Here is a 15,258-nt window from a genome sequence, read left to right on the forward strand (position 1 = left end):
ATTTATTCGAACAGTTTTTTATTGATTCATTATTTTAATTTCCCCAAAGTAAAAAAAAATATTACAATGCGGGCGTGTCTTTCTATAAATAAACATTAATGTATTTGTTACAAATAGTAAAAATAGAACGTCTTCTTTGATTATTCGCTTAAGAATAGATTGTGGAGATCAGTCCACCGCATCCGGACTTTTCCAAACCGGAAAAGTTGTTGGATAACTCCTTTCCGGGCGAGTCGATATCCCGTCTTCAACTTTGAATCTCGTTTACGAATTTATTTGGGCCATGCTTGACGATATTTTGTCATAAGTTCCGGACACCGCACGCAAATAATCCGACTTTTCAGTTTTCCGAGCCGACAATGTGGCGACATTTCATTTTAAACCAAGTTTCGCCGTCTTTAATTAGATTTGAAAACGCGTGAAAAGGTTTTTTCAAGACATGTAGTTCAGTTTTTGTTTCAAGCTCCACTTTATCTATCCATCATTAAGTTTTTGAGATCCTAATTACATTTATGTTCAAAGTTTTGCGTCGGAGTCAGTCCTTGCGAATTTACGTCCGTGTAGTTTTTAATTGAAGTATTTAAAGTGGTTGCAGTCTTGCTAGATGTACGTCCTCACGGTTCAAGTACCTCGTAAGTTGCAACTCCCGACGAAGCAAAGAGATAAAAATGTTTAGATAAGAAATTTTTAATGTGTCAATTAGCCGACAAGTAAAAACATTAATTAATTTTTTTCCGAAAAAATCCTTGTGATAAATCTTTAGTGGACTTGTTGCTAGCGTTTTCTCTGAATAAAAAAGTCGATGTGTCGTTTAATGGACGCGTAGCTCGACCCGAGTTTAATTTAAATAAATTTAAAAATCCACCAGGATCTGTTTTAGAACTGAAAGACAATTTTCTGAAGCTGGTAAAAGTCTATATTGCGTTTCCGAAGCTTTGATGGAAGCTTTACCCGAGAAGGGACATGAAGTTACGGTTATTAGCCATTTCCCTCAGAATGCCGAGATACAACGATATTAGTTTAAAAGATACCGCGGTTGCTTTAGTCGATGCCGTAATATTACGAAAACGGAAATTCCAACCCGAGGATTCCACCGGTTCTTCTTCGGTACCACCGGCTCATTAAACAGCGCGAGATGATTTTTATTTAAACCAATTCCGTTGTAATATCCTACCAACTCGGGAAGTATTATTTACATTCTCGGCGTTCAGACTCGATTACCGATGATGGCAGAATGGAAAAAAGTCAAATTACACTCTCGGAACAGGGCAATAAAAGATAATTCCGTCGGAAAATCTTGCTTTTTTACTACTGTTTATACTACTGAACAGACAGTGGATCAAAACTGACTAGGCAGCCAAGAAAACATTTCAAAATTAACTACATAATATAATGTTGCTAAATTATTAGAACTAACTAGAATATTTCGTTTCAATATTTTATTAAATGACATTGCCACAACAAAAGCAATTAACACTTTCACAAATAAATAAATTTGCATATCTTGTCTAGACGATGTGGCAGTCCAATAAATTTAATTTTGACATTGGTAATTAATTTGAACTACCTTCATAAATAAAATAGGTATATTGACCTAATTGTATCTGCACTCCCATCACTATCTACATGCAAAATAAACAAACGTGGCACCAGTCGGTTATTATTACCACCAGTGAGAGGTTATTCCTCTAGTTTACATCAATTACATGACGTAGCAGTAGTGCAACTTCGTAAATTCACAAGTGAATATCAATAGTGTTTTCGTGTACAACAAACCGCGTTGTTTTCGTGTTACATAACCAAATGATAAAATGCCGGCGCGAGTTGCTCTATCTTTAAAAATTCTCCTATTGTTCACAACGCTGGGCCATTCGTATCGAATTTTGGGTTTATTTCCTCATCCGGCTAAAAGTCACGTGAACGTGTTTTATCCCTTGATGAAGGGCCTGGCGCTAAAAGGCCACGATGTTACGTTCGTGAGTCATTATAAATTTAATGATAATATATCAACACTCAAAGAAATGCAAATCGTGAATCCGGGGGCGGATTTGGTTGATGCCATTGACATGTCCCAGCTATTGGGCAACAGAATTCAGATGTACTTAAATAATGTACTTCTTGCATACTGGGCTGTGAATACGTGTCATGATGGTTTATCTTCGCCGGTGTTTCAAGAGTTGCTCAACAGTGACGAATCTTTCGATTTAGTCATAATGGAATTCTTCAATACGGATTGTTACGCACCGTTTGCTTATAAATTTAAGGCGCATTTGATCGGTCTGAGTTCCTGTACCATCATGCATTGGACTCATGAAAGATTTGCCAATATTTATAATCCGTCCTATATTCCCATCACTCATATGGATTACAGTGACCGACTGAACTTCTTTGAGAGAGTCGAGAATACAGTTCTTGGAATTCTTCATGAAATTCTTTACAATTATATTCTGAGATATAACGATGAAAGAATCGCTAGAATGTACTTCAAAGAAGATTTTCCTTCGCTTACGAAAATTGTACACAATGCAAGTGTCTTCCTAGTCAATACTCATTTCAGTCTGAATTTACCAAAACCACTAGTTCCTGCTGTTATTGATATTGGAGGAATTCACATTAATAAAGTGAAGAAGGTGCCGCAGGTGGGTATTTTTACAAATTTATCTATAAATAAAACGTTAAAGGTATGTAAGTTTTATACACACATTGACAGTTCTGAAGAGTTTAAATACATGAAATATCCAGGTTGAGTAAATACAAATTCCACTTAAATTTTGTGTTGTATTTTCACCCAAAAATTAACTTGCCCCGTTTTATAAATAATCAGTGATAAGAAAAATAAACATTGATTATTGAGACCACGACTAGACAAATCGAGTGATAACATATTGAATTAATAAGAGCAATTGGGATTAAATTTGATATGTCATCGTAACTTTAGCTCGTAAGAAATTATGCTCTAATAAATTTCTCAAGTTTCAATAGCCGTCGTAATCAAGAGGATAAATTCTTATAAGGTACAATACGTTGTAATTGCAAAACTAGTAAAAACTATCCCGGACGTATCTCTAATTACATAATTGCCTCAAAAGTTCTTATCTGAAAAACTAATTTCGAACGGTTACCTTTGATGCCACAAACAGTGACCCTTTATCTCAAGAAGGTGCACAAACAGTAAAAATAAATCAATGGCTCGAATCCAACTGTAGTCGTTTGTTAGCAGTCGCGCAATATGTCTCTGCACGCGTTAATAGTGTTATCAAATTTATTCCTCTTGGTCCACTCTTACAAAATCCTGGCGTTGTTTCCTCATCCCGGGAAAAGTCACGTAGACGTCTTTCTTCCTTTAACGAAAGCTCTAGCAAGAAAAGGTCACGAAGTTACCGTGATCAGTCACTTCCCGTTGAAAACACCACAAATCAACTACATAGACGTGAGTCTAGGGAACGAATCCACCCCCTTAGTTAACATACTCGATATGGATAATAAAACAAAAACGAGATGGGACAGATGGGGTATTATACACCTACTAAAAGAATTCGCAAAATATTCGTGCAAAACTGGATTCGAATCGCCTCACTTGCAAGAGTTTCTCAAACATCAACACACTTTTGACGTGGTCATTGCTGAATTTTTCAACAGTGATTGTTTCGCTGGGTTACTGAATAAATTTAAAGCACCATTGATTGGTATTAGTTCTTGTACCATAATGCACTGGACTAATGAGAGATTTGGGAATCCCACGCATCCAGCCTACATTCCAAATAATCTCCTGGATTTTAATGACCGAATGATGTTTTTTCAGCGAATTGAAAATCTGTTAATTGGAATGTTTCATCAGTTTTTTTATAACAAAATCATAATGAACACAGATGAAACGGTTATTCAAAAATATCTCGGATATGAAACACCAACGCTCAAACAAATTGTTTTTAATGCCAGTTTATTGCTAGTAAACACACATTTCAGTTTAAATCTACCGAGGCCTCTAGTACCTGCTGTAATCGAAGTTGGGGGGATTCACATTGATAAACCAAAAAAATTACCACAAGTAAGTAAACTCATTCACGATTTTTTCCTGCGTTCTGCGTTCCCGCCCCGTTATAAATAAAAAATAGTTGGTAGTTTTCCAACAGCTGACGCTAACGTAACCGTTCCGAGGCAATCCAAGTCAGTTGTAAATCTCCCATCACCGTGTACTCGCGACTAGTGGCATGTGTTTAAAATTTATAATCTTGTTCTTAAATTTCTTTTTCGTGGCCGATTCGTACAAAATTTTGGCTTTATTTCCCCATCCGGGGAAAAGTCATGTAGACGTTTTTCTCCCACTGACAAAGGCCTTAGCTTTGAGAGGTCACGAAATCACAGTAGTCAGTCACTTCCCTTTACCAACTCCCATACCTAAATATACAGACGTAAGACTTGGAGACGACACGACTCCTCTAGTTAACATCCTTGACATTGACAATTATCAAGAAAGACGTGTGAGAAAATGGCTAGAGCCGTATCTCTTGCACCAAATTGCTCAACACTCGTGCGAAATCGGGTACCAGTCAAAGTCTCTTCGAGATTTTCTTAAACGAAATGAAGCTTTTGATCTAATCATTGCGGAATTTTTCAACAGCAATTGTTTACTCGGACTGGTGCATAAATTCAAAGCACCACTGATTGGAATAAGTTCCTCGACGATTATGCACTGGATCAATGAAAGATTCGGCAATCCCTCCCATCCTGCATACATTCCAAATAATCTCATGGACTTTTCGGATGAGTTAAGTTTTTTTGAAAGAATCGAAAACCTTCTCGTGGGATTGGTACATCAAGTATTTTTTACGTATTATGCGTCACGAAACGATGAACAAATCGCGAGAAAATATCTAGGAGAAGATTTACCTCTAATAAAAAATGTGATAATGAACAGTAGTTTACTACTCGTTAACACTCATTTTAGTTTAAACCTGCCGAGACCTTTAGTACCTGGCATTGTAGAAGTTGGAGGAATACATATTAATAAAATTAAAACACTGCCAAAGGTAAGTAGGTAATATTTACAAAAACACTTCCATTATCTTTTTATATTACTACATATGAGCAAATGTATAAACTCGGTGTAATAAAAATTCGAGTCAATGAACTATAATTATAGTGCTACGATCACGATATCCAAAGACCTCCTCTCATGGTCTCATGACATAATAGTTGGTTTCCCGTTTGCAATTTTTAAACATAATCAAGTGAAATAAATTTTACACATGCACCCAAGTGATAAAACTTATCTTTTCTACCCAAGATAAAGGAATTATTTATGCACTGAAAAACGCATTCAAGTATTTGCTGTGCAACATGTTGATCCAAGTTCTTGTGTTGTTAAAAATTTGCTTGTCGGTGCATTCTTACACTATTCTCGCACTTTTTCCACATCGGGGCAAAAGTCACGCTAATGTTTTCCTCGCACTGACCCAGGCTCTAGCAAAAAAGGGCCACGAAGTGACTTCAATCAGTTACTTTCCTTTGAAGACACCTCTTCCTAACTATATCGACATCACTTTAGGAAATTCCTCGTCTCATTTTGTTGACAGGATTAATCTAAACGACTATCAGGGTTTTAGGACGGAGAGATGGTTTATTCTTAGAACACTAAACAATTTTTCGCTCGGCATGTGTCAACAGGATCTTAGTTCTCCATCGCTTGAGGATTTTCTCAAAAGCGGGAGTAAATTCGATGTTGTCTTGACTGAATATTTCAATTGTGATTGCTTTTTGAGTGTTTTGCATAAATTTAAAAGTCCGGTGATTGGGGTCAGTACGTCGACTGTTATGCATTGGACGAACGAGAGATTTGCTAATCCTACCAATCCGGCTTATATTCCCAATAATCTTTTGAATTTTTCTGACCGAATGTCATTTTGGGAAAGAATCGAAAATTTTATTGTAGGGCTTTGGCAGGCGTTCTATTACGAGTTCTTTATGTTACCAAATGGAGAAAAAATTGCGAAGAAATTTAGTAATTTTTCGTCTCTGAGAGACATAGTTTCTAATAGCAGCTTGTTACTCGTAAATAGTCATTTCACTTTAAATCTGCCACGTCCTTTAGTACCTGCGGTAGTTGAAGTTGGAGGAATTCATATTGTAGAGGTGAAAAAATTGTCACAAGTAAGTTTTATTTTTCGATTAGTTAAATTTATAACCATTTCGTGTTTCTGTTAGATACTAATTAATTATTCTAGATACGTATCAATATCATCGAATACCAGAGTTTCCATCAAAATAACATATTAATTCGTTTTATCGTTTTTTTGACTATGTCATAACTTCACTAGCAATTATGAAAAATACTTCCTGTCAGCTCGTTAAATATTGTTTTCAGCAATTTTCCAGCTCGTTGAAATTATTCCGATTCTTCCCTCATTTCATGCCCCTAATAACTCCTTTTCTTATTAATTCAATTCATATAATAAACGTCCAAAGCGCATAATTGTACACAATTAGTCGTGAATAGACGTGATGAAACTCAAAAGGATAATTGCTGCCGTTTCCTGAACAACATCTCAAAGAATATTTCTTGCGAAAATAACGGTTCACCGACCCTGGCGTTATTATTTTAGTAGTGTAAGATGTAGTGGAGTCTGTCCACATGTGTGTTAAAATTCATGGAGTTTGGTTGAATAATTCTGGCACGTCGAAAACAGAGTTGCTTGAAGATTGTATTTAATAGATAAGCCAGGAAATGAGTTTTCTAAGAAGTATTTAGAAGACTTGGCTGTTGTAGGTAGGGAAGATCTTGCGCGTAATTCCGCTTTATTACTCGTTAAGTTATATTAAAGTTTAAATGGGCCAAGGTTTGCATTATTGGAGCTACACTGTTTAATAATTTGACGCAGAGTTATTAAATCTGACGCGTTCTCTCGCGTTTGTAAAATGGCGTTCTTGTAGCGAGATGGTGATTGATGGCGTTGTGTATATGTGAATTTATGGTCCCGGATCAGGAGTAGCGCCTTTAAAAAAGCTCCGGCTTATTATTTAACTTTATCGACTTCCTTTATGAGGGCATTGAATCACGATTTAGTACATAATAGTGATATAATTCTCATATTCAGACCTTGAAACGTTTAATTCGTTGGACGATTTATTGCAGGACCTCGAAAAATGGATAAACGAATCCACCCACGGAGTTATTTACTTCAGTCTGGGCTCGATGATCAAAGGGCACACGTTTCCCGATGAGAAAAGAAGCGAATTTTTGAAAGCTTTCGGACGTTTGCCGCAGCGAGTCCTTTGGAAATGGGAGAACGAAACGATGTCGGGAAAACCAGACAACGTAATGATCCAGAAGTGGATGCCTCAACTTGACATTCTCTGTGAGTATTAAACAAACGACCGACGGAAAGAAATCTTCAATAATTCAAACCACCAAATGCAAAAATGACATTGACACTGAAAACCGAACTGAACGTTTTAATATTGAAACGCTCGGCGCGGTCCCAACATCTGACATCTCACATAATAAAACTTCCCTTTGGAAAACCCCTCACTCATTTTTACCAACCCCAATTTTCACTCTTTCAGCGACAACTATTTCATGCAATCCACGAACGCGTCTCTACTAGTTTTATTTCATTCAATATTACTTCAATTTTTTGTTTATTTGTTCCCTCCAATTTTGACAAAAATCACCGACTCCGTGTTTATTATTTGTCTATAACTCCTGTAAACGCTGACACATTTGAATACTAGTCACAAGAGATCTTGTCGTATAGTTGGAAATGACCTGCTACAATAACTTGAAAGAAAAACCTTCATACATCTTTTCGAAAGCAACAAAAGAGACTCGAAAAACGCTCTTTGACAATTTTTTATTGTAATAGTTCTAAAAGCAAAATATTGGTACAAAGATCACCACTTTGTAGATGAGCCATATTTATTTAGAGCCCTACTTTTCAACCCTCTCTGCGGAAATAAACCACGCACTTTCAGTTTTATGTCCGAGAGTAGCAAATACTTTTATGAGTCCGACCATTCTGATTTCACTCGAGCCGACCTAAAGGCAAACATTGAATGTCAGACATGTTCGATCACGAAACATATAAATCGCGAGATAAAGTGTCGAAAGGACGAAATTGCTCCGAGGAGGATTCATATAAGCGTGCAAAAGTGGTATTTTTCCTGAAACGCTTTTAAATAACACCAGACGAGTCAGAAACGCAAAACGGTTAAATATTGCAGGCCATCCGAACGTGAAAGCTTTCATATCTCACGGAGGACTCTTGGGGACGACCGAAGCTGTCCATTGCGGCGTTCCAGTGGTGGTAATGCCGCAATATGGCGATCAGTTCACCAATGCCAGAGCGCTGGAAGCGAACGGCGGAGGAGTCATTTTACATTTATCTGAAGCAACAGAAGAGAAAATCCACGATGCGCTGAGAACGATCCTGGATCCACAGTTTGTATTCCAGACGAAACTTATAGCAGATTTTTTGTCGGTGGGTTTTTTCAGGTTTCAGAAACAAGCGAAGGAGCTTTCAGCGCGTTTCAGGGACCGTCCACTTCCGCCCCTCGAAACCGCCATTTATTGGGTCGAATATGTTGCACGTCACCGAGGAGCGCACCATATGCGAACTGCAGCTGTGGACATGCCGCTCTACAAATATCTCCTTCTCGATGTGATCGCTTTCCTCTTGTTAGTCGCCGGTTTGGTTTTCGCCCTTTTCTTCTACGTCACTAGAGCCGTTTTCAGAAAATTATTCACGAAAAGAGACAAACAAAAAACCAATTAATCGAAATGTTGTTGTGTATGTGAAGGCTGTGCCTCTATCCATCTGTTAGTCTGCATAAATTTCGTAGGGAAATAAAAACGTCCAATTTATAAAAGTAGTAATCTTTTTTCATCTAATAGTCAACCTTTTATCCTTACGTACCTAAACGTGATATAAATCTAAACGGGACAACGGGACAAAAACTTAACAGGATTTAACTCTTAACCTACTTATGTCATTGTTTCAAGAACGATATTACAGCCAACGACGAACTCTAACTGAATTCTCCTTAAAAATATCAAATTTTCAAGACGTTGCAAATTTACACAATAAGGACAGGTAGAAATGAAAGAAAATTGCGCTCTTTAAGGACAACATTTATTATTAATCAAATTCCGGTCGCACTCGCTGCAATTAACTACCCACCCAGGAATTCCCTTTTTGCTTTAAGACGTTTCTTATGTTCCAAAAGCTGTTTGTTTAACCTGGAAAAAGTTTGCCTGTTGAAATTCTAAAAATAATTTAATATTGATGCCTCGAGGCAATTATTTGAATCAAGTTTGTGTATAAATTAAGAAGTTGATAAACAAAAAGAAAGCCATTTTGGTGAGTATTGATTTAGTAAAGTACGCAAACCGGCAACAGCGTGTGAGTGTTAGTTTCAAACATTAATAAATTAATTGAACCAATTAACGAGCAGAATTGGATTCTCTAATAAACCTCACTCGGAAAAAAAAAACATACATATTCACGGGTACAAAATTATTTTTTATTAGTTTACTGTAAAATCAGTAAAATTTCATTGTGCATGTGGTTAACAATAAAAGAATTTAATTGATTGTTGCTTAATTTTTACAGTGCGAGGTAATTGCTAATTGGATTGTAGTTTTATAAATAATAGTGACATTCATGACTTTTTATACAAGCCAACAATAGAAAACGCAATTTACCGGCCGTGCTATAATTGCCGTTTTTTTTTTTGTAGTGGCTTGCTTTTAAATAGTTGGTTGTTCAAATAATGATTCTTTTATTGCCATAAACGTTCACCCATTCAAACATGCAATTGTAAAAATTGTAGACATAACAATCAACACATTCCTGCGAGTTTCTTTTATTTCCCTTGAATGCAATAAAGAAAACAAAGTCAGGTCAGGTCAGGTCATTATGTAAATGTCCATCTCGTTGTTGTTTCATTTCGACGAGTCAATTTTTGGCGTTAAACGCATCGCATTAATATCGTGCACAAATTTTACATGTACGAATTTCCATACAAATGAATGCATATCGTTTTGTAGCGCACACAGCAGCAGCCCTCGCTTCGGAATTTCTAACCACATTCGTGATTCAATCGGAATCGAGTTAAAGCGAGCGAGAAATGATTTAGTGCCGACCGTCCGGCAGAGGGAGTCCCATTCAGCATGTTATTACGCCAATGGAACCGGCCGAAGATATATTCGTAGAGATTACAGTTTTTGGGAGGCCATTTAGGTATAGTTAATCTAAATTTAATTAAGTTAGCAGCAAATGTACTAGCCCTTATAAATTATCTGAAGCGTTGAGAAGGTCGGACTTTGGTGTGTAACCGCTGCCCGGCACTTTATCCATTTCCACCACGTTACTTAAAACAATACAATTCCGATTATTCGAATTCAATGGAAAAGGACCTCTACACTTTACAACTAACACCTATTTGCTTTTCAATTTGACCATTCTAGATTTTATTTCGTTTTGATCTTTGCGGAAAATAATATGGCAAAATAATTTTATTACGATGTCGAAAAAATTCCAGTCGAAGCAAATTAAATTTAGACAACGAAATTATTATACAAGAACACGACCAAAAAGGAAAACGAAAAGAACTGTTTAATCGAATTTAAGAATAAATTACACTACATTGTCGACAAACACAAATTTTAGATTTAATGTGGTCCAAAACTGTGGATTCTTGGATGCCCAGCATCCATTATGCATTCAAATTAAAAGTCGAAAAAGCCACACATTGACCTGTCACTGGCGCCCCTAAATCCGGTCGTCGCTTTCACGCGCATTAAAAATTTTATCTACTCGTAGCATCATCAAATAAGCGATTTCTCCCCCGCAGAAAAGTTTAAATTAGGAGCGAGCGGTTCGGAATCAGAGCCGAGGTATTTAGTGTTTTGTAGGTTGGCAAAGTTGACCCTTTTCTGTTCGTTTTGCGGACGAGATTCCGGACGTTCCGAGGCCGTCCATCGCCCAACTCCATTAACAAGCGAGTAAAGAAGTTGGCGCGTGAAGTTGCCGTCTCCTTTGGGAAAAGGAAGCCAAAAAACGGACATAAATTGACTCTCCGTCACGGGGACAATTTTTTTCTCTGATTTTATTCAGAGATTTTCAGAGGAAATCAATTTGTTGTTAAATGGCGACTTTAAACAGACGATTTCGTTTCAGCGGTATCATCTTTTCTCAGAGACAAAGAAGTCAAAATCCGCCGAATTGATCGATTTGAATTCTCTTCGGAGACAGGCAGAACGGATATTAGATTTAAACTTTTTCCAAGAGTCGACTTAAATAAGCGGAAGTGGGACTGGCGTCGTAAACTGTAGCACACGAGATATTTTTATTCCGCTATTTACCGACATATATCGCAACACATAAAACAAAATAGGTTCAGGAATTTCCTGATTACGGTTTTATCACCGGCAGGGATTTCAGGACGATTCGCCCTCGACAGGCATTTTTGCCATGTTATTACCGACCTTGATGGCATGATACAACAGAAGCTCGCATATTGCAACCGGTTTTCACAAAATGTTTAAATATTCACCAACTTTGCCTCAATCGAGCCTACGATAGTGTCGTAGGCCTCCCCTAAATTCTTTCTTATCAATAATCTAATTTTTATAAATCTTATTTGCGATTTCATTTGAAAATGAGATTATTTGATCTCGTTTCATCAATAACCAAGTCTCGTAATAATTTAGCTCTATTTTTAAATAATTTTGAAAATGATGTTTAAAAATTTCACCTACAAAATTATCATGTTATCTTATTACTTTTATTGACAATACACTATCACAAACTGCTTAAACGTTAAATTTTAACTATTTTTTAAATAAATAATTTTGTACATTTTTATTTTTTTATTTTTCCCTAAAATATAATTACCCGTCAATTAAGTTAAATATTTTATGAATACCTAAACATTTCCAAATTTGATGGAAAGTGGCGTGGGATTTTGTTGTTTTTTATTTTGAAAATCCAAGCTTATTTTAATTTCAATAGTTTTTGAAAGGTTTTTAATTATTTTATCTAATTTATATGTAAATTTAATCTAAAATAAATTGCTGAAACTTTCGAAAACATCAAATTGTGCGTTTTTTTTTTTCATTCTTTTGCAGCAGTGAGAATTTGAAAAGGGTTACAAAAATGTTAGAAAGAAAATGAAATGACGAATAGTTTTGTCGATTCCGATTTGATGAACGTGGTGTCGCAATTGGCCATACAAATCTGATGTCTGTAACAGCTTTTAGCAACATTTAGCAATAGTTGAAACGTTTTAATAGCGGTCATAAATAACATCGATCGTTCCGCTAAGCGTCCAACTATTGGAAATGGTATCCTTTGTCGTTTTTATTGTCAACAGCGATTAATTAGAATTGGTGACGTGCGAAGCGTTCTCGCAACTTCTTAATACCATTATGAATATGTCAGCGAGAGCGAAACATAATTTTCGATAATATCTCAAAGCAACGACACGTAATACAAACCGCTGCGCCGCATTTCCGAATAAATTTCGTCCCCCTCAAACAAATTTATTTTTTAATCTCGCGCCTACAATCAGAATATTTTTCCTCGCGAAACAATTACTCGGGAAGCGCCGTGGTGACGCAACATACGTACAAAGGAAATCTCTTGCAAACTTATTTCCTACATCATTTTTCACTCCGGAAAAGTGTATAAGTGCATGCCGCACTAATATCTCTAGGGCATAAAACTTCCGCGTCCCTGATTGAACTAAATGAACACGCGGCAAATGGGCTGAACGTCAACTGGGAATCTGCGAAATTGTGACAGTGGAAGAAGAGTATCGACACTAAGCGCCACCGCTAAAAATGTATTAAAGGCGACAGAAAGCAGAGGTCAATTCGGTCCGGAGAAATCCGGTGCTTCTCTGGGGACTCGCGCTAGACAACTTGACAGGACACGTTGCGGTACAAATTGATAAATAAAAAATAACACCACACCTTCGTCCACACTTTTAAATCTAATGCACTTTTAATAAGTTTATAAAAACTACATCAGCGAGAAACCCGTCGTGTTTGATAAAATAATAAAACGGCAAAAGTTGACTCGGAAAAAGAAACACACACCCAACTTCCTTCCTTTATAGCAATATTAAATTTCTACTTCTATTTCCAGTCGAATTTTAATTGTATCAAGTTAAAATAAGTCTTACAAACTTTCATTTGACGCTTTAACTTCCACTTTATCGAAAATTGATTTTGCGCTAACCAAAAACCGTGGAAAGTTGAAAACAAGCCTAAGCACTTTGAAGCCGCGTTGCGTAAATATCAAACAAGACACTGACACAATCAATTCAATAAATTAGCTGCTAGCAACCAACTCTTAATTAAATTCTTTCCGGTTAATTTGCCCCGCATTATGTTTTATTTATGAAATATCCTCAATCGAATCGATTTCTCATTAAACACCACCGTAAAGTCCAATTATAAACCGTAGCAATTACACCATCTTACCAAGTAACAATATTAAAGACTTAAAAGGCGGCTTAACAAAAAATTTAATCGAAGAATGAGTGGCGGGGTATTGATTTTGAGTAAAAATTTTAATTTGAGTACTTCCGTGTTTGATCGTTGTTAAATTTCGCCCACACTCACTCAGCGTGATGAACTCCCATGATGGGAATTAAATAGTAATAGTAGTAACAATCGGGAGGTACTTATGGTTATGCTTGTATCGCATGAAAGCTTGTCGAGTCGAGATCTTCAACAATTTATTAAGTCTTATGAAAATCGCATGTCGGAAGGTGTAGCACAACATAACAAATTAATTACCATATCAAATTCTTAAGTTTATGCAAAACAGGCCGATATATCGGAAGGAAATTTGTCTCTCGTATGGTAAGTGAATTTCGACGTGGATTCCGTCCAATGAACGTTCGGCTAGGTGTGATAATTAACCCTCGATGAATAATACATGAACAATTTCGGAGTATTACGACTTGTCACCCACTTGCATAAATATCAGCGGGAGTGATTTATCTACCGAGACGAATTTGATAACCGCACATGCGGCATATTTTTTTCGGTCGTCGTGTTTTAAAAATAATCAGAACATGTTCCGGTGAGAGGATGGATCTCGACGGCGAACGGCTGCTAGAACACTTTGTGGAATATAAAATAGACAAAACGATGATAAATTTTAAAAAGGACTCGGACGGTCGATAGAAATTCCAGCTGATGTAACATTATTTCTACATGTATTCATATATTGGAAAATGGAGCCGGATGTATACCTATGACGGGTTCTCTCTTTTTTGTAATATACTACCACGATTGAAAGCTTCGTTCAGGTATTTCCCAGGTGTTTTAAACAGATGTGCTTTTTTTCAGTAACAATACAAAAACTAATTCACATTATTTACACACCAAAAAAGCACTAATCAGAGTCATTATTAGCAAATACAAGGATTTATTCTCTCTCATTTTTTTCAATATGCAAAAACATAAATAAATACTTGCGGTTTAAATGTACTTTTTTGGTGGACACTTCCTGGGAGTTGTATCTGCAAGCAAACTTATTTTTGTGTTTGATGTGGTTGAAAAAGGGGTATTTTTTATGATTATAATTTTTACTCCATTAGAAATTTCCAATTTTATTAAAACCAAAGACATAACTTGAAAGATAGGAAAAGAAACATGTTTTACAAAAAGACACAAAATTTCAGACCGATACAGGGTGAGTCACAAACTTTTTAATCGTAAGAATCTTTAAATGCATCCATTTATACCTATATTTTTGCCATTAGTGCTAAAAAGTTATAAAAAGAACTACCACTGATGGCTAAAACAAAGTTAGTGAGGATTATAAAATTACTGAATAACTCTGTATAAATATAATTTCTTTAGATTAAGTTTAAAGCTATTGATTTTTCTCATACTTTACTTTAAACAAGCTTAATAAATTTAATTTGTCAAAAATCTGATTAAACGATTTTTTTTAATCTGAAAACGGTTTCGGTTTGAAATAAATGTGATAAACTGATGTTTTTAACGCTACAAGTTACAAAATTCACACGAGAGTATTTAATTTTGGCTTAATTACACCGTTAACGAATTTGATACGAGTATTTGCTTTGAATTAGAATATTTTTATCATTTTCCAAAAGAAATGAAAAAACAAAGAAAGCTCTCGTAAACATACTTAATTATTCTTAAAACGACATACAAAATAATGTAACTAACTCAAAATAATAAATGAGACATAGATATAAAAAATAATGACCACC

At 36.0% G+C, this 15,258-nt stretch overlaps 1 protein-coding gene across 4 annotated transcripts; it reads left to right on the forward strand.

The window, feature by feature from the left end:
• The first annotated feature begins 1,631 nt into the window (after positions 1-1,631).
• On the forward strand, positions 1,632-8,868 carry LOC123005105 (UDP-glycosyltransferase UGT5-like). Of its 4 annotated transcripts, none has more exons than XM_044398716.1 (4): positions 1,632-2,639; positions 7,133-7,355; positions 8,221-8,437; positions 8,492-8,868. In XM_044398716.1, the coding sequence occupies exons 1-4, from the start codon at positions 1,812-1,814 to the stop codon at positions 8,769-8,771; spliced, it is 1,548 nt and encodes a 515-aa protein (XP_044254651.1). In that variant the 5' UTR covers positions 1,632-1,811; the 3' UTR covers positions 8,772-8,868. The 4 variants fall into 4 exon arrangements, with proteins under 4 accessions (XP_044254651.1, XP_044254653.1, XP_044254652.1 ...); XM_044398718.1 differs by lacking the exon at positions 1,632-2,639 and adding an exon at positions 2,704-4,048; XM_044398717.1 differs by lacking the exon at positions 1,632-2,639 and adding an exon at positions 4,086-5,030.
• The last annotated feature ends 6,390 nt before the right edge of the window (positions 8,869-15,258 follow it).

Source organism: Tribolium madens, unplaced genomic scaffold, assembly GCF_015345945.1.
Source record: "Tribolium madens isolate multiple individuals breed KSU strain unplaced genomic scaffold, Tmad_KSU_1.1 Scaffold_20;HRSCAF=117;Tcas5.2_LG4, whole genome shotgun sequence".
Taxonomy (NCBI): Eukaryota; Metazoa; Arthropoda; class Insecta; order Coleoptera; family Tenebrionidae; genus Tribolium; species Tribolium madens.

Coding starts and splice junctions, on each gene's coding strand:
- LOC123005105 (XM_044398716.1), top strand. CDS start 1,812: ATGCCGGCGCGAGTTGCTCTATCTTTAAAAATTCTCCTATTGTTCACA. Junction 2,640..7,132: donor AAGTGAAGAAGGTGCCGCAG/GTGGGTATTTTT, acceptor GATTTATTGCAG/GACCTCGAAAAATGGATAAA. Junction 7,356..8,220: donor GCCTCAACTTGACATTCTCT/GTGAGTATTAAA, acceptor TAAATATTGCAG/GCCATCCGAACGTGAAAGCT.